The 18,659-nt window shown below is 39.8% G+C and overlaps 1 protein-coding gene across 2 annotated transcripts in view; it reads right to left on the bottom strand.

Annotated features, from left to right (window-relative positions):
* Positions 1-18,659, bottom strand: part of EPS15 (epidermal growth factor receptor pathway substrate 15) — a 125,677-nt gene that overhangs the window by 11,419 nt on the left and 95,599 nt on the right. For both annotated transcript variants that reach the window (XM_075935959.2, XM_075935960.2), the window contains 9 exons: positions 13,779-13,940; positions 13,314-13,511; positions 10,802-10,999; positions 10,040-10,117; positions 9,596-9,686; positions 8,724-8,759; positions 5,650-5,786; positions 4,387-4,456; positions 3,308-3,384 (listed from right to left, as the gene is read on the bottom strand). In XM_075935959.2, coding sequence (XP_075792074.1) covers positions 3,308-3,384; positions 4,387-4,456; positions 5,650-5,786; positions 8,724-8,759; positions 9,596-9,686; positions 10,040-10,117; positions 10,802-10,999; positions 13,314-13,511; positions 13,779-13,940 — 1,047 coding nt within the window. The remainder of the gene's footprint in view (positions 1-3,307; positions 3,385-4,386; positions 4,457-5,649; positions 5,787-8,723; positions 8,760-9,595; positions 9,687-10,039; positions 10,118-10,801; positions 11,000-13,313; positions 13,512-13,778; positions 13,941-18,659) is intronic.

Below are 18,659 nucleotides of genomic sequence, written 5' to 3' on the forward strand. Positions count from 1 at the left end.
GCTGTTCTGGATTTGGTTTTAACAAATAGGGAGGAACTAGTTGAGAACTTGAAAGTGGAAGACAGTATAGGGGACAGTGATCACGAAATAATAGAGTTCATGATCTTAAGGAAAGGTAGAAGGGAGACCAGCACAATTGAGGTTATGGATTTCAGGAAGGCAGATTTTGATAAGCTCAGAGAACTTGTAGGTAAGGTCCCATGGGAAGCAAGACTGAAGGGAAAAACAACTGAGGAGAGTTGGAAGTATTTCAAAGGGACGTTGTTAAGGGCCCAAAAGCAAACAATTCCGCTGTGTAGGAAAGATAGAAAATATGGCAAAAGACCAGCTTGGCTTAACAAGGAGATCTTGCATGATCTCAAAATTAAAAAGGAGTCATATAAAAAATGGAAACTAGGACAACTAACAAAGGATGAATATAGGCAAGCAACACGGGAATGCAGGGGCAAGATTAGAAAGGCAAAGGCACAAAATGAGATCAAACTAGCTACAGGCATAAAGGGAAACAAGAAGACCTTTTATAAATACATTAAAAGCAAGAGGAAGACCAAGGACAGGGTAGGCCCACTGCTTAGCGAGGAGGGAGAAGCAGTAACAGGGAACTTGGAAATGGCGGAGATGCTCAATGACTTCTTTGTTTCGGTCTTCACCGAGAAGTCTGGAGGTGTGCCTAACGTAGTGAATACAAGCAGAGAGAGGGTAAGTTTAGAAGATAGGATACACAAAGAACAAGTTAAAAATCACTTAGGAAAGTTAGATGTCAGCAAGTCACCAGGTCCTGATGAAATGCATCCCAGGATACTCAAGGAGCTGATAGAGGAGGTATCTGAGCCTTTAGCTATGATCTTTGAAAAATCATGGCAGACAGGGGAGATTCCAGAAGACTGGAAAAGGGCAAATATTGTGCCCATCTATAAAAAGGGGAATAAGAACAACCCAGGAAATTATAGACCGGTCAGTTTAACGTCTGTCCCAGGGAAGATAATGGAGCAGGTAATTAAGGAAATCGTATGCAAACACTTGGAAAGTAATAAAGTGATAGGGAATAGCCAGCATGGGTTTGTGAAGAACAAGTCATGTCAAACTAATCTGATAGCTTTCTTTGATAAGATAACGAGCCTTGTGGATAAGGGAGAAGCGGTGGATGTCATATACCTAGACTTTAGTAAGGCATTTGATACGGTCTCGCATGATATTCTTATTGATAAACTAGGCAAATATAACTTAGATAGGGCAACGATAAGGTGGGTGCATAATTGGCTGGATAACCGTAGTCAGAGAGTTGTTGTTAACGGTTCTAAATCCTGCTGGAAAGGGATAACAAGTGGAGTTCCTCAAGGGTCTGTTTTGGGACCCGTACTGTTCAATATCTTCATCAATGATGTAGATATTGGGATAGAGAGTACTCTTATTAAGTTTGCAGATGATACCAAACTGGGTGGGGTTGCAACTTCTTTGGAGGATAGGGACATAATTCAAAATGACCTTAGCAAGTTAGAGAAATGGTCAGAGGTAAACAGGATGAGGTTTAATAAAGAGAAATGCAAAGTGCTCCACTTAGGAAGGAACAATCAGTTCCATACATACAAGATGGGAAGCGACTGTCTAGGAAGGAGCATGGCAGAAAGGGATCTAGGGGTCATAGTGGACCACAAGTTGAATATGAGTCAACAGTGTGATGCTGTTGCAAAAAAAGCAAATATGATTCTAGGTTGTATCAACAGGTGTGTTGTAAGCAAAACTCGTGAAGTCATTCTGCCGCTCTACTCTGCACTAGTTAGACCTCAGCTGGAGTACTGTGTCCAGTTCTGGGCGCCACATTTCAAGAAAGATGTGGAGAAATTGGAAAGGGTACAGAGAAGAGCGACAAGAATGATTAAAGGTCTAGAGAACATGACCTATGAAGCCAGGCTTCATGAACTGGGCTTGTTTAGTTTGGAAAAAAGAAGATTAAGGGGGGACATGATAGCAGTTTTCAAATATCTAAAAGGGTGTCACAAGGAGGAAGGCGAAAATTTGTTCCTCTTGGTTTCTGAGGACAGGACAAGGAGTAATGGGCTTAAAGTGCAGCAGGGGAGGTTTAGATTGGACATTAGGAAAAAATTCCTAACTGTCAGGGTGGTCAAATATTGGAATAAATTGCCAAGGGAGGTGGTGGAATCTCCCTCTCTGGAGATATTTAAGAACAGGTTAGATAGACATCTGTCAGGGATGGTGTAGACGGAGCTTGATCCTGCCTTGAGGGCGGGGGGCTGGACTCGATGACCTCTCGAGGTCCCTTCCAGTCCTATTATTCTATGATTCTATGATTCTATGAACACTGATGAAGATCCCAGGTTAATACTAAAAGTCTGTTATAAGGTCATAGACCAATGCTCATGAATTCAAAGAATTCATGACATTGGACAATAAAAAGCTACAATGGTAATCCTGGCACCATCTTCTCTATCTACTCAAACTCTTGCTCTCATTTACCAATAACTCATTGTTAGAACTCATACATAACACATATGTAAGGTCAATGCCTCAAAGACTCCACTGTCTAGTCCACATAGAGGGTATTTTTTACACTGTGATTAATGTATACAGTACTGGGCATGCAATTATCAGATTCCTTCTCAGACCCAGAGATATGACACTAAGGCCATGCCTACAGTAGGATAGTGCATGTTTTCAAAAACAGGATCGCTAAACACATTTAAAATGCTTGCATGAAAGCACTGAATTCAATTGGCCAGGATTTCATCCATGATGTAGATTGGACAAATCACTATGTATGTTAAAACAACAGATTGCTCTGTCTACAGTAGGATTTTGAAATGTATTATCAATTACTTTTTAACATACATTGCTTCCTCCCTGACCATGCAGACATACCCCAAATGGATGCCTGTTTGGGAATCAATTCAAAAAGATCAATGTGACTAGTACTAGTGTGACAGCAGCAAACAGCTGAGGAATCCACACAACTAAACAGGTTGAATGTAACTAGCCTGGGAGCTACAACTGGGAGAAATGCGGTAAAATAAAGTTTTACAAGTTTTCTAACATTAAAAAAAATTACTTTTAAAGTAGCAGCATTCTGAACTGCTATAATAAAATGTTTACAACAGCATTCATCACAGGGCATTGTAGGGCACATTACTATAAGGCCTTTCAGAAAGTCAACCACTGTCAATTTTTATTGAAGAATAAAAACACAATACCAGTTGAACAATTCTATTGCTGAGAACACTAGATCTTCTTTGTGTTTCAGTTACTGTAGCATTTTATGCCTTTTCCACGTATGTTAATCATTTCAGATTACCTTTGACAGTGTGCTAAAGTCAGCAAAACTGCATCCAAATGACTCGTTTCCAAATAGAGAAGAAAAAGGATCTGTAGCTAAAATAAGCAAAAAGAATAAACAGAACAGTGCTGAAGAACCAAATGTTACATTCTGTTTTTGTTGCTGAAACAACATGAAAGGCATATGCCACGTTTAGTTCAAATTGTATTTTCCAAATTGTATACTCACATAAAAAACACTATACAAAAAGTATATTTAATATTTCTGTGATTATTCCAAATAAATCTCTTTAAAAGGTGAATGATTTTATCCTTTGAATTGTTTCAGTAGAAACATTTTTGCTTTCGTAAAAGCAAATATTGCTATTTACCAATATGAAATACTCATTTCTCTGGAGAGGTGTTTTTTTCAGGAAATAGCACTGCGATACTCCAGTTTTCTAGCAGAGAAAGCAGAATGTGTCTTTGTATCTACAGCAAAAACACACATTGTTTGGAAACTCAACTCCAGCAGCAAAGCTTTGGCTTTTGCAGAATCTAAGACAACCCCATTAAATCCTGATCTCTAAATAGGAGATAAATTAGATTTCTCCGTATTGATCCGAGGTCACAGTGCACCAAAGGTGGACTACATAGAGGCCACACTGGACAGTATTTGAGACCTAGACCAGCCTAAAATGTACCAAACAGGTGCTATTTACATTAAAGAGGGTTGGGACTAGCAAATGTAAAGCCAGTAGCTCCAACAGTCCTGGGCAGTAGAAAGGAACTGAGTGTTGTTGGGGATAGCTGCATTTTTTTAATACTTGGGCCCAGTGGTACAAGGCAGCAGAGGGTATTTGTGCTGCCCTGAGGGATACTTGTGAGGGAAAAAATCTCTGACAACTGTGCACAAGGGATGCACATAACTACAGTGGAATGGACCTAGAATTACTCGAAGAAGCAGCTTTCGATACAATGTAGCTAGGACATGTCTGCAATTTTATGTTCATAAGAAGTTCATAATCAAGTAAGTGTTAAAGCCTAGGAAACGAAGAAAAATAAAATGGATTACAAATTAAAATAATAAAAAGAATATATACAATCTCACTTCTTTACCTATATCATCTGTTGCAAGAATAGCTGTTCCACCAGGAGCAAAAGGATCATTGTTCTTCAGTGTTTCTGTCTGAAAACAAGAAAATTCCTTGTTTTATGCCGCTTGAAAAATAATCCCAACATTCCCCTATCCCACCTCTAGAAAGTTGAGCTTCATCTCAACACAAAATATTATGTCTGTTGATCAATGCTATCACTGTCAATTTTTATTTTGTTTCACGGGGTAGCTGAGTTAGTCTTTACTGGAAAAACTTAAAAAACAAGGAATAGTGTAGCAGCACCTTAAAAACTAACAAAACATGTAGATGGTATCATGAGCTATCGTGGGTACAACCTACTTCTTCAAATGATCATCTACATGATTTGTTCATCTTTAAGGTACTGTTAGACTATTCGTTGTTGTTTTTTTAAGTTTTTCCATTTTTTATTTTGTAAGATGAAACGTTAACATTCAGATAGCACCTTTACGCAGACTGCATAAGTGGCTAAGCCTCACTGTACTCTAACAGTAAAATATGTATTATATGATCTTTGTTTTATAGATGAATGAACAGAGGCAAAGAGGTTAAATGACAAACATGATCACATAGCAAGTCTGTGTCAAAGAATGAGAACCTGGATTTCCTGATTCCCACTTCTGCATGTTAAGCTCCTGACTACTGCTTCTTTAAGGATAAAATTTAGGAGTTTGACTGCAAATCTGCTTCTCTAGTCACCAGCCCATTTTGCTTATAAAACCCTGATTAATGACTCTAATGGGCAGGAAGAAAAAAACTTAAAATTGTGTAAGTCATTGTTTTAAATAATTGAAAATTCTCTATCACACATAAAGCTCCATAGTTTCTACAAAATTTAGGGCAGCTTCTGTGGCCCATGCTACACGAGTGACCTTTAGTTAAGCTAGCAGTTTCAATTAACTCAAATTCACACTAAAGGTACTGTTTCAAATTTTCTGCAAAGTTTACTTAATTTTCATGGAAGTTATTTTCCAAAAAATTCAGAACTAAGGAACGAAATCTTTTACATAATTTTACATGCTGCTCCTGATACCCACTATTTTCTAGTTGAAATTTGAGTAGGAGTAGCATTTAGTGAAGTTTAGAGCTAAAAAACCCATTGAACTATTTTCCAGTAGAAATTAATACTTACCAGCAAAATATTCGTGCACTAGCCAAAATACCCATTATTTCATGAGTTTGAGTGTCTCCAAATACACAAGATCATCTCATTTTGAACAGACTCTTTTCCTCCCATCAAACTTACTGTGTGATTATTGCTATTGTCTGCCGTGGTGAAAGGGTCAGTGTCTGCAGTCACAAAAGGATCAGTGGAGGATTGTTTGAAAAAACAGTCAGCTGCAAAAGGATCTGAATCTTTGAATGGATCACCATCAAAGGGATCTGAAAAAAAAATTGACCTGTTCAAGCAACATTTCTTATAAAGATTTCCTGCTAGTTTTTTAGATTGAAGTCTTACAAAAAATGTAATTTTGTACAGCTTTCTTCATATGACAGCCAAGCATAGCTCCTTTGTAATTATGGTTAGTCATCACTTTCTGGTTAAAGGCAGAATCTTCTAATTTGTGCATCCTCTCTCCAACTCCTCAATCTCTGGGTCCTATAATAATACCTACCTCTCCCTGGGGAAAGGAGAAACCCAAGCTATGCTGGACATACTGATGGGAGATGAGGAAATGATGCAGGAAGAGTGAAGGGATCTAAATGCAGCCAATACATTCAGTGGCCAAGATAATCATTGCCAAGGAGCCAGAGAAAGTAGAGGGACATAATTGGCTCGGGGGGCGGGGGGGGGGGGGGGAAAGGGAGGAATGCAGGTTGCCACAAATTATTATTTTTTAAAAAAAACCAATGGAATTCAATATTGCCCAGTTGTGCCTCATTGCCTTCCAGAATTTGAGGAGTGGTTAATTTAAGATGCCACAAACCAGGAAATGAAGAGTTAAGATAACAGAAGCAACCAAAGCAGTGACTCCGCACTGGAGGGCAAGGGGTAAAACGGGACCTAACTCATGTCACCTCTCCACCAAGTACCCTCTACAGACCCAGGACTCCGAAGGAGCATCCCCTCATATACACACTATGAGGGAACTTGGACATGGTGATACCTTTCTTATCCCTGCCCCAAATATTTGGCCTTGAGGAAGAATTGCAGCAATGAACCAGGCACTCCAGCTTGTAGGAGCACCTGCAGAGTCAGGGGCCTTTGGATATTCAGAAAGCTTGCTACAATTTTGACCAGACTTTCTCTGCTGAATGCTGTTTGCTTCAAGCCTCGCCTCTATTCTCCCCCTCACAGACTCCTTATGTTAAATTAACTCCATATATGTCCCTTTTATCCACTTTTCCTTTGTGCTGCTCAGTGCCCTTCTATGTCCTCACTCTCTACACTTTTCTTTCCATTTGACTTCTCCCTTCCTACTTATGCCAGCCTGAAAACATTAAATAGTGATACTGATATGGATGCTTGCTGCCATCACCTTCATCACTCAGTTTGTGTGTTTTACCCCATCCCCCACTCTTCCTCTGTCTTGCCTACTGACATCATATGCTCTTCAGGATAGAGACTGTATGCTGTTCTATATTTGTGTAGTGTCAAGTACAATGGGGCCTCATTCTTGGTTGGTCCTTAGCCACTACCATAATTTATTATTAATCACATTTCAATTTTGGAAAACCAGAAATTCAAGTACATGCAAATTTAACTCAGCTGTCTTTGTGTGATGCCCCAATATGCCAGCACCACACATACTAATAATTTACTTTAACAGGTAAATGCTGCTGAAAACTTCACAGGCTGGCAGAAAATGAGGGGTGAAGTTTTACAGAACAAGAGCTCTGTGTAAATGTTCAGGAGGATAAGTAACTGACCGAAACTTATTCCAATAGCCTGAAGAGCTTTTTAATGCATTGCTCAGCTAAATTAAAACATTGTTTAATTGAACATATTTTGTCAACATTAGAAAAACAAATCAAAAGATAGAATATTAGGACATTTCAAGTTGAACAATTGCTTCCAACGGCCTTTGAATTCTATAATAGCTTCCTCTAGAAAGCTTACCTGCTAATGAGAAGGCTTAAATTCATGACTATAGTTACTCAAAATTCCAGCATGTTACAAGTTAACCTAGAGTACCCTTCCTCTTTTAGGGTACATCTACACTGCATGGCTATTTTGAAATAAGCTATTCTAGAATTTTATTCCGAAATATCTGATTTTGAAATAGCACGTCTACACTGCATGGAAGCCTCAAAATTAGTCTGAGGCAGGCTTCCCTAATGTAGAAACGCTCTCTTGATTTAGAGCCCCAGGAGGCACTGGGAAGGAATAACTTAGAATGGCTCTGGTGAGGGGCTATTTCAAAATAGCAGCAGTGGAGCGTCTACACATGCCTTATTTTGAAATAGCTATTTCGGAATAGATGTTATTCCTCGTAGAATGAGGTTAAAGATTTCAGAATAAGCCGTCCATTATTTCAAAATTACTTTGAAATAACAGAATGGCTGTGTAGACACTCACATTGTTATTTCAAAATAACACTAGTTATCGCGAAATAACGGTGCAGTGTAAATGCACCCTTAAGTGCTACCTGTTGGCAAACAGACATTTGAAAAGGCAATTCTTACCAAAAAAAACCCCAAAACGTTGAGCTCTAGAATCACACTATTCCAGTTCATCAGAGTTTGAATAGGATCACACAGCATATAGAAAGGTGCTTTAAAACAAACAAAGAGCTTCTATACTTTATGATACATAAGTCAGCCTACTGTATTCTCTTATAAAGTCCACCTACTAAGAATAATCTCCTTTAAGTTAGTTCAGTTCTGGCAATGCAATGACAGTCTGCACAACCATTCTATTTTGATGTTTTGTGATGACAGTAGTCAAGATGAAGTCCCAGTTAGCTACAGGACAGGTACTAAACAAGCACTGACAGCACAGTGTCACTGAAACCCTTATCATTGCACCTCAGTTTCAACTCTGGCTATTTCTCATGGTGAAAGAGTAGCTTGATGTATATTGCTATTTAGCCCTTGGCACTGCTACAGACTCATAATCAAAGTCCAATTATTGCCAGTAGTAATGGGACAATTTCACATGGACAACTGAGGTCGATCTACAGAGCCCAAACATTTTTAACACAAAGCACTGTAATCCAGCAAACAACAGCTGTTTCAGGTCCTTACTCCTTGGTGAGAGTCACAAGTCATTTAGATGTGAAAGTTTTCATACAATACATTATGAATCCTGTAAGTCCTTCATACTTGATATATACAAAAGTATTAAATTAAAATTTAAGAGCTTTAGTATCTACTTACCAACTTTCCCAAAAGGGTCATCCTTGAAAGGATCACCTGTTTAAAAAAATGTAAAAAGGGAAAGAAAAAAACTCCCATAAATCTTTTAGCAAAAACATACTTTCAACTAAGGATTGCTTTGTTGCAGACTCCTAGCAAGCTACCGAGGATTTTGCAATCCTTACTTGTGGGAGTATTTCCATTGACTTCAGTAGCTGGCCTTAAAATCAGTATTTGCCAATAAATAATTGTTACGACTATTTCCTAGTTTAAGTATTACCCAAGTGGTGAACTCCAAGGTAACTGCTTGGTAACTGATAGCAAATGCATAGATACCGCAATATTTGCCCACCTATACAGAGATTCTATTATTAGAATAAAAAAATCATAGGAGTAACATCTATTAGAAAATCCAGAGTTTTTAATAATAGAACCAATGCAGTCCCACTAATGTGAAAGTTAGTACGCCCTTGAGTTAGATGTACAGGACTAAGCCCAATGTTTCACAAAAATAGAGAAGACAATCTCCTCTTTAATAAAGAAAAGCAGCCTCTAGAGAACAAGTATCAGAATCAACTTCCCTCTCTACGAGGATGCAGGAGAGTTGTGGATGGAAGAACAGTTAACATGCTACTTCAAAAGCAAAAAGATAGGGGGGAGAAAAGGGAAGAGAAAAGGGAAGGAGCAGACTTCTTACAAACTTCTCTCTCATTCAATTTTTGACACGTTAATGGCTACCCTCTTCTGGTGCTTGGTCTAAAACAGATTTTGGAGGTCCCACCACAACTGCAGTCAATGGAAAACTATTGATCTACTAATAAAGTCAATTCCAGTCCAAATGCATATCAGTTTAAGACAGATTAATTCAAGCTAAAAAAAAAAAATCTGCTTACTTCCAACAAAGGGGTCAGACTGGAAGAAATCTAAATTGGCTTCTGTAACTTGGATAGGTAGAGGATCAGATTCTGCATCAAATGGATCTTCCTAGAAAAAAAAGTATGAAATATTTTAGTCAGAAAACTAGATGAAGATTTCTTTTGAAGTTAAGAGAAATAAGGATGCTAAAAGTTAAAAGAACTAACTAGAATTCTACTTAATTCAGTGTTGGACAGCTGAAATCAATCAACAGAAATCTTCAGTATACCAGATGAAATGGACAAAAAAAATGTTTTCAATACATTCATACCAAAATTAAAACCAACTGCAAAAATCAAAGTGATGACAGTAAGTGTTTTATGGTCACGGGACAATTCAATGATTTGAAGTGAACTTAATCCATCACAAACAATATAACAATTTCTTACTATTTTCCATTTTTTTAATCTGTACAAACCTACTTTTTTGTTAACACTTGCAGTCAGGGTCTCTTTATCTTCTCCAGTTGCTGCACGTGTTGTTTCGGGACTATTCCTTACCTATTACAACAAACAAAAATCACTGAAGTGCATGTATGATAAAGATTCTACCCTCTAGACTATTAAAGGATTTCAGTATCAGAGATGAAATATGCTTCAGAAAAGACTATGCCAACTATATAATTGTAAAACTCCTATTAAAGAGAATCATGTCTATAGAATATTGATTTTCCATCTACCAAACTGACAAAACTATACTGTTGCCTGTTCAAATACCCAAGAAGAGAACACACAACGGATGCAAAAAGAACATATTTTGTAATATTATGAAATGCTTAAATAACTCTGAAGATGCAGTGAAAGCTAAGAATCAAAACAAAACAAAAAAAGGCAGTTCAGCAAGCAGAGCAACTTTAGAATTCAGTAATATTCCTCATTCTATCGAAGAATATTGTTCTTCTTTTATGTACAAGAAATATCAACTTGGATGACTAAATTTATGAAAGAATCTTTTTGGTGAAAACTGTGCACTTTCACAAATGGAGCTTACTACATAGCCATTTGTCATCCAAATGGAAATGACCTGCTTTCATGATACATCTTCTAGCAAGATTAAATATAATTCTTTGAGAAAAATGACATTTGTGTGCTCTCTTTTTTAAACAAGTTCAGTTTTACTACATCCTGAACTCTGTCAGTTTCACTATATTAGAACTATGACAGCAATCAAAACATTCTACTCACTGAAGAGTCGTGGTTTATTTGTTCAGTTACTGCTGAACCCTCTCTTTCAGCACTCTCATTAAGGTTAGCAGCTTCACTGCTGCTGTTGCTAAGGCTAGAATGATCAGCAGTTCCATTAACAAGTATGTTGTGTGGGTGAGAGTGCCAGTTCAATTGATTATTTTCCAACTCTTTTAGCTCAAACACTTTTGTTTCCATCTGTAAACAGAAAGCATAAATACATATTAGTATAGCAACAGGAGTACATACATTTCCGCTTACACGTGGGACAGAGAATGCAGTATTTACCTGAAATTACTGTTTTCTGAAACAAAGGAACAACACCACCACACTCTTGGGTTTCCATCTCAGATGTAAGGTTCAGAACACAATGAGCACACAAAAACCATTTAGAAAAGAAGAAGCAAGGTGGTTTAAGAACAGAGCTAGATGAATTTCAGTTTTGACAAGAACTTGGTCTGTAGAGTTGGATGTCACAACCTCTGTCACACTGTTTCCACATGTGGAAAGTGACTTTCTACCTCCTAGGGTACTGGGAGGAGCAGTTAACCATCATAATGTACTTTGAAGATATGCAGCAGTACTACCAGCTGAGTCACAGATCCCATTATTCATGAGCACAGCTAAGCTGCATTAATCCTCCAGCAGTCCATCTTACGCATTTATCTGTGCAACAACTCTAAGACTGGGAATCACTATCCCATTTTACAGATGGGAACTGAGGTAGACAGTTTAAGTCACGTGTCTGAGGTCACATAGGAAACCTGTGGAGGAGCAAGAAAATGAACCAGCATCTTCCCAGTCCCAAACTAGTGTCCTAACCATTGTGAAATCCTGCCAAAGCTACCAATGAACTTTTAAGCAAAGGGAGGAGAGACTCGGGACGACTAACAAAATATGAACTCTACAACTTGTTAAAATAAGTAGCAGTCATCTTTGATAGGACAAGAAAAATACAACTAACCACTCAAAAGTTAATATGAAGGGCAGATACTGTCTTAAGTTCCTCTTGGCTAATGGAAAAAAAGGGATAAGCAACTGGAGAAAATAACATTCTCTCTCTGTCTGGGTTCATATGCCTTGGGATGCAACAATGCCAATTACATTTTTTTGGCTGCTCAGCTCCTGTACAGCACCCCAAAGGCCAAAATCAAGGAATGTGGATATACTCTATATTTAAAGGAAAATATACATTTTTATTAATTCACATGAAGTGAGGTTACACACTAGCAATAAAAATTTAAGTGTGCAGTGAAGACATATCAGTGATGGTTGTAAACTACCCAACATTAAATTACAGGGTTAAAAACTATATTTAGATTTCTAACTTTAAAGATAATAAAACAGACTTATCTACGGAACTCAAAATAAATTTAAAAAGTGTTGCATGTATATTAACAAATGTGGCTGCACCTTAACCTAGCAGGGCCCTAACCATAGTGTTCTCTAGCAGGAGAAACAAAACTGCATGAACAGTAGCCCCTAGAAGTGCACCTCTCCCTTTCAGTCAAATGAGAAGTATCCTGCTAGAAATTGATAAGGCATTCAAAGGAAAAAAAGAAACAGTGAAAAACAAGGATGTATATAAGCTATACTGATGTCCAGGAGGAGCACAATGGAATGAAGTCACCTACAGGCAAAAATAAAGTTCAATGTTGGTGCGGGAAGAAACAGGGGAAAAAAGGGGTTTCAAAACCTACAATATAACCAGAGGAGCACTAATTCCCCTCAGTGAATGCAAACGGGAGCAATAATGCTTTTTTAAACAGAACACTGAACAAATATTGTATATATGGGGGAGGGGGGGGACTTGCACACGCGCACACTGGCTAGTGCACGTTTTTCCACCTCTAGATAACTAGCCTCAAACACAAAAGAAAATATATTCAGTGATCTCAATTTAATCCCATTTACACAACCACAGAGTCATAGAAGTGTATGGCTAGAAGGGACCTTAAGTTCAATACCCCACACTCAAGGCAGGGCTAAGTATCCCTGACAGTATTTGTCTAACCTGCTCTGAAAAAATCTCCAATGACAATACCAACACCCCAATACCAACATAAACCTTTCAAGTTTTTACTGAAAATGTGTCAATGACCAGAAGAGGCAAGGCTGTCCTTAGTCAGGGCGGCAGTACAAAGCTTAGCAGAACTGACTTGAGCTAACTATAATATGGGCAGCTGCTGGTTCCTCACTTGCATAAAATTGTCTTATTCAAGTTATTTATTTTTAAAGTAAAAGGTATATCTTAAAGTAAATGAGGTCCCTGTATCATCCAGAACATAAGCTTATTGACTTTGGAGACTAAAAATACAAATACCACTTGGCTCATAACATTGTCTTGTGTATTAGTATCACATTCCAGTAATAGTAACCAATTAGCAGGAAATAAATTTACATAAAGCAAAAGAAATGTGAGCAAAACAAGAGGAAAGAAAGAAAAAAAACAAGAAGTGGTATATTCTTAAGATATATTAATATTTGTTGAGACTTGTCCAAAATGGCTTACTGAATTGATTTCCTGTTGTGTATTCTGCAGATGCTGCTGAAGAGATCCCAGCTGTGCTTTCCCCAACTCCACACATTGTTCTAGCTCAGCAGTTTCTTGCTGCAGGCGACTCAGCTCCTCTTGAGCTTTGATCAGTTCCTCCTCATATGTTGAGATCTTGGATTCCTGACTTGTTACTTCAGCCTTCAGTGACACAATCTGCAGAGTGAAGGAACACTTCATTAAAATTATCATGAAAAATCCCAGCTGCAAATATTATATGTTCCCACTGGAAACTTAAAGCCATATCTACAATGAGATTAAAGCTATGCTGTTTTCTCCTACTCAACCTATACTCCTCTCCTAACCACAAGTCCCTCATGAAAAAGGCTCTTTTCTTCCAGTGGAGGGCTGGAGCAAACTCCCATCAATAATGATCTCACTTGAAAAGAGGGACTACCATGAATATGAACTACCAGAACTTACCACGTGGGCCTCTTCAGCACATTTCTGCCTGATCTCATTAAGTTGCTCCTCTAAGGTGGCTTTTTGCTCATCAAGGCCATTAAGGATTTCCTGTGCTTCCTGTTTCTGAGCTTGCAGCTTTTGTAGATTACTGCTCTCCCTCTTCACTTCACATTGAAGATCCTGAAAAGAAACATTTTTGTCAGTTTCTTTTCCTTGGCTACTGACAAAAATAATCTTATCTTTTTCTACTACTGTATTCCTTTTCACTGAGAACATCATCTAGAGCTATAAAAGAATTAAGTCAAAATGCTGTTATCCTTTGAGGATTAGCTTTTAAAAAAATGTGCAAAAGTCAAAACAGAGATTCCAAAAGTATAGCCACACCTGAAATATAATTAAAAACTCTTAAAATTTTTAGAATTAACTATCTTCAGAGCATTATAACGCATAAAATAAGAATCCTCAACATTTTAGTAAGGTAATGTCCATATATGGCAACACACATTAACAGGGTTATCCAAAAAATAGTTGGGATCGGGTTTTAAAACCTAGAATTATCCTCTGCTCAGACCACTAGATTACATCCTTTTGATGTTTTCATTATATTCTAATTTGTTTAGTTTCTTGGTAATAATAGAAATCTTACTAGATCAACACCAAGTGATAATTCTAGTTTACAGAAAGCAAAAGTTAGCATATTTAATATTAATATTCTGTTGAAGGACATCTATGAAGTCTTGCTTTTGGAATACAGTCGGCAATTGGGCAGCTTTGAGAAATGTCCTGCTGTCTTGTCATTGTCTTTATGTGTCTTAACACCCCAGTACTGGGTCACATGGTGTCAGGCATTGGGTCACCTTACTGTAGGGCAGGGCTACTCAACACGCGGCCTGCAGTGAGGTTTGAGTTTACGCAAGGCTCAAGTTGAGGTCTACAGGTGGGATCTTTTGAATATGGCCTCCAGTGGGAACACACTTCACAATGGCAAGGTCTCCCCCAGGCAGGGTAAGCACTGAAAGACGCAAGCAGATGGGCTGACTGGAACAGATGGATACAGGGTGTCAGCATATCTAGCCCCCAGGGAGGAGGTGCTGGGAGCACCTGGGCATTGTAGGAAGTGCTTTGTATTCATGCCTGTCAGTGTGAAAGAAGCTTTTTGCATATATATTTGCACGTATATGCAATCACACTTAAGTTGTGGCCCTCAGCAAATGCTGAGAGTATCATAGCGGCTTCAGGACTTCCCAAGTTGAGTAGCTCTGCCGTAGGGTAACCCTAGAGGGAGTGCTTAGCAGCGTTCCCTCTAAGAAAGTGTTTCTTAAACTTTTTAAGACTGAGGAACACCAAAAAAAAAAGGTTGGGAGGAAAAGGGTCAGGGGAAAGTTACTGAGTCCTTTAAGGGCAGCCATTTTGAATTCTGTTATTCTCCGTGGCACACCTCCGACTGCCTTGCGGAACACAGTTTAGGAAACACTGCTCTAAGATTTTCCATTTGTGAGCAAGATGAGTATTTTCTTGTGCACTAATATTGATGTCATATGTGTTTGTTTGGATGTGTGCCACTGTGGCACCACACAAGTTACTAACAAAATTATATATACGCGGGGGTGAGGGTGTGCGCATACACGCATGCGCGCGCGCGCACAGAGTGGTTTTTTTGTGACAGTACGCCCCGGGATGGTGTACCGGTACCTATTTTCCCATTTTATTGAATTGAATGGGATTCCTCTGTGGCATACCAGTACTTATTTCCTTTTTCCTGGGGTGGCTTGGCTCTTGATGGAAGCCCACCCGGGACACGTGGTTCTAAAAGGGGCCATGACTGCATTTTGGCCCCCAGCGCAGCTTTTTTCCCTCCCCCAACAACTTTGACCCTGGTGTACCAGTACTTTTTTTCCTTACACAAAAAAAGAAGTGTGTGTGTGTGTGTGTGTGTGTGTGTGTGTGTGTGTGTGTGTGTGTGTAAATTAAAAAAAAAAACCTGAAGCTATTAAGAAAAAAATACTTTAAAAAGGATAATTAACAAGGTGCATGACCCTGAACACACCCGCCTTGAAAACAACCCAGCTTGCTGGCCTGTGCCCCCAATACACACTGTGCGTGCCCCACTACCTGTGCCCCCATCAGGACCACGCACAGCCAGCTGGTACCAGTATAGGCCTGGCTAATTGCCTACCTCCTCACATTCCCTACAGTTGTACCCAGCCTTGCCATCTGCCCCGCATATGCCACCAGTATAGATATTCCAGGGCCATGCTGTCTGCCTCCCAAACACAAACAGCCAGTACCTGGGCTTAGGGCCCATAGCCCAAGGATCACTGGCCAGAGATCTGTGCCCAGCCACACATTTCACCTGTTCTCCCCATCCTGTCCATCACCCAGAGACCTCTGCCTGGCCCTGCATCTCACCTATTCTCCTCCCTCTGCCCCCGCATCCCTCCGAAACCTGTGCTTGACTCCACACCTCACCCTCTCTTCCTGGTTGGAATTTACCTGCATGTGCACAAAAGTGCACAGCTTATTGAGAACCGTGGTACTAAGGCAGGTTTCCTGACTGTCCTGGCACTGGCAGGTCTGGCTCCTAGGTGGGGATGGGAGGGGGCATAGGACTCCATGCGCTGCCCCCACCCTGAGCATTGGCTCCACACTCCCAGTGGCCAATTCCCAGCTAATGGGAGCTGGTGGGGGCATGTGCTGTGCCTGTGGGCCAGAGCAGCATGCAGAGCTATTTGCGTGCTTCTGTCAGGAGCCAGATCTACTGATGGCCACTTCTGGGGCACAGTGTGGTCTTCAGAACCAGGAGAGGTGGGAAGCTGCCTTAGCACCTCCACTGCCCCGCTGACCAGGAGCTGCTGGATGTTAGCCTGTGTCATGAGCATCAATCCCCTGCCCTGAGGCGATCTGAGCCTGGAGCCCCCTCCTGCACCCCAGATCTCTCATTTCTAGCCCTCCATCTCCCCCTGCCCCCTCCCCCCCAAAGCCTGCACTATAGTCAAAAGATATAATTATGTTGGGTCATGAGCATCACCACTTTTCTTCAACTGGGCCACAAGAAAAAAAAAAGTCTGAAAACCGCTGCTTTAAAATCATCCTGGACTTCTCAGCTATTTGCAACTTGCACATGAGTTATGTAATGCAGAGCCCAAGCATCTGAAGCCATCTCTCCAAATTTTCATGAGAAAGCTTTTCTTCCTTGTAAAGAGGTGGCATAGAAAAAATGCAAAGATGCTTCTATAGGCAGACCATCTAGGCTTGCATTTCTGGAAGAGCAAAGGGAAAGGTTTGTGGCTCAGTAAAAATATAGTTCTGATAGGAGGAGTGAAATGGTGACATACCATAAAAGCAAAGGTGTCTGAAGCAGAGGAGAAGGGAGCAGACTGATGCAAATACGGGAATGAGGAGGCCAGGGTAAGGCTATAGGAAAATGATTAAACAATTCTCCACAGTTAAGAAAACCTCAACGTAATTGAGATTACACCTTGATCTGCTCAATTAACTGTGTGAACTCTAACTCTGTTCTTCTCTGCCTAATTTACTGTAAATTGTGAACTCATTCTGACAGCAAACTGGTTTAATTAAACTTTGTTTTCATTCAGGTGTCAGGAAATGTAAACTCATTTGCTAATAACTTCCTCTTACTAATTATCTGAACACCTTTGACAGAAGGGTTAGGTTCCTTTCTATAACGGACCCCAAAAGCTCAAATACGCTATTTTCTTTCTGAGCTACTGATAAGTAGTTTTTTAAAAATGATATTTAGATTTATAGCCCCATTTCTAATTTCCACAATACCTTCTTGTGAACCTCATTCTGGAAGCTCAATGTCATGGACCTATTTTTCCTTCAATATACAAGATTATCCATTTTTGTTGTTGGAAATCTTTAACACAAAGTCAACAGTGCATCTGGAAGCCTGACTCAGTTTTTTCCCCCCTAACATTCATAGTCTTCTACCACGTAAGTCAGACCTGGCACTAAGAGGTGTGTGAAGACCACAAGCCCGGGATATCTCCATTTTGAAAGGAACCCATGGAGAATGGGTAGCTGCCCAAAATGCTGATGATAGTATTCGGGCCAAATGCAAGTTGCTTCTCAGCCAGCTAAATTGGCTCCTCTGTAGAGAGGCTGTGGAGTCAGGCCATGAAGAAAGAATGCGATAAAAGAAGCATAGTCTAACACGTCAGTTCTCAAACTTTACTGCACCATGACATCCTTCTGACAACCAAATTACTGCATGATCCTGGGTGGGAGAGGATCCATGCCCTAGCCACCTTGGAGCTTCAGGGGGTAGCCGAGTTAGTCTGTTACAGAAAAAAACAGCAAGCAAATGGTCTGGTAGCACTTTATAGACTAAAAAACATGTAGATGGTATCATGAGCTTTTGTGGGCACAGCCCACTTCTTCAAATGACCAGGGCAGGGTAGAGGGAGCCAAAGACCTACCACACCAGGCTCAAACTCTTGGGCTTCAGCCCTGGCCCCCAACCCTGGCAATCCCATTAAAATGAGGCCTTGACCAACTATGGGGGTCCCATCTCACATTTTGAGAACCGCTGGTCTAGCAGACTAAATTTTGAACTTGGATCAAGAAACCCTTATGTTCTCCTCCCATGTCTGAAACAGACTCTATGGTCTTACACAAATCACAAAGCCTTTTAGCACTGCAACTGTTTCACTTATCTGCCCTTTCCCTTGTCTTAATTCAGGCTCTAATCCTACAAGCATTTACTTGCATTTAATTTAAATCAATTGCCTAGCCACATGTGCATAAAGTAAAGCAAATGCATAAGTGTATACAAGAGCAGGACAGTAGTTTACAAGCTTTATAGCAGGGACTATCTATGTGTTTGTACAGTATCAAGGGCCATGAAGCTCTGATTGAAATTGGAGCTTTAGGATG

Source organism: Pelodiscus sinensis, chromosome 9 (genome assembly GCF_052426305.1).
Source record: "Pelodiscus sinensis isolate ZL-2025 chromosome 9, ASM5242630v1, whole genome shotgun sequence".
NCBI classification, from domain to species: domain Eukaryota; kingdom Metazoa; phylum Chordata; order Testudines; family Trionychidae; genus Pelodiscus; species Pelodiscus sinensis.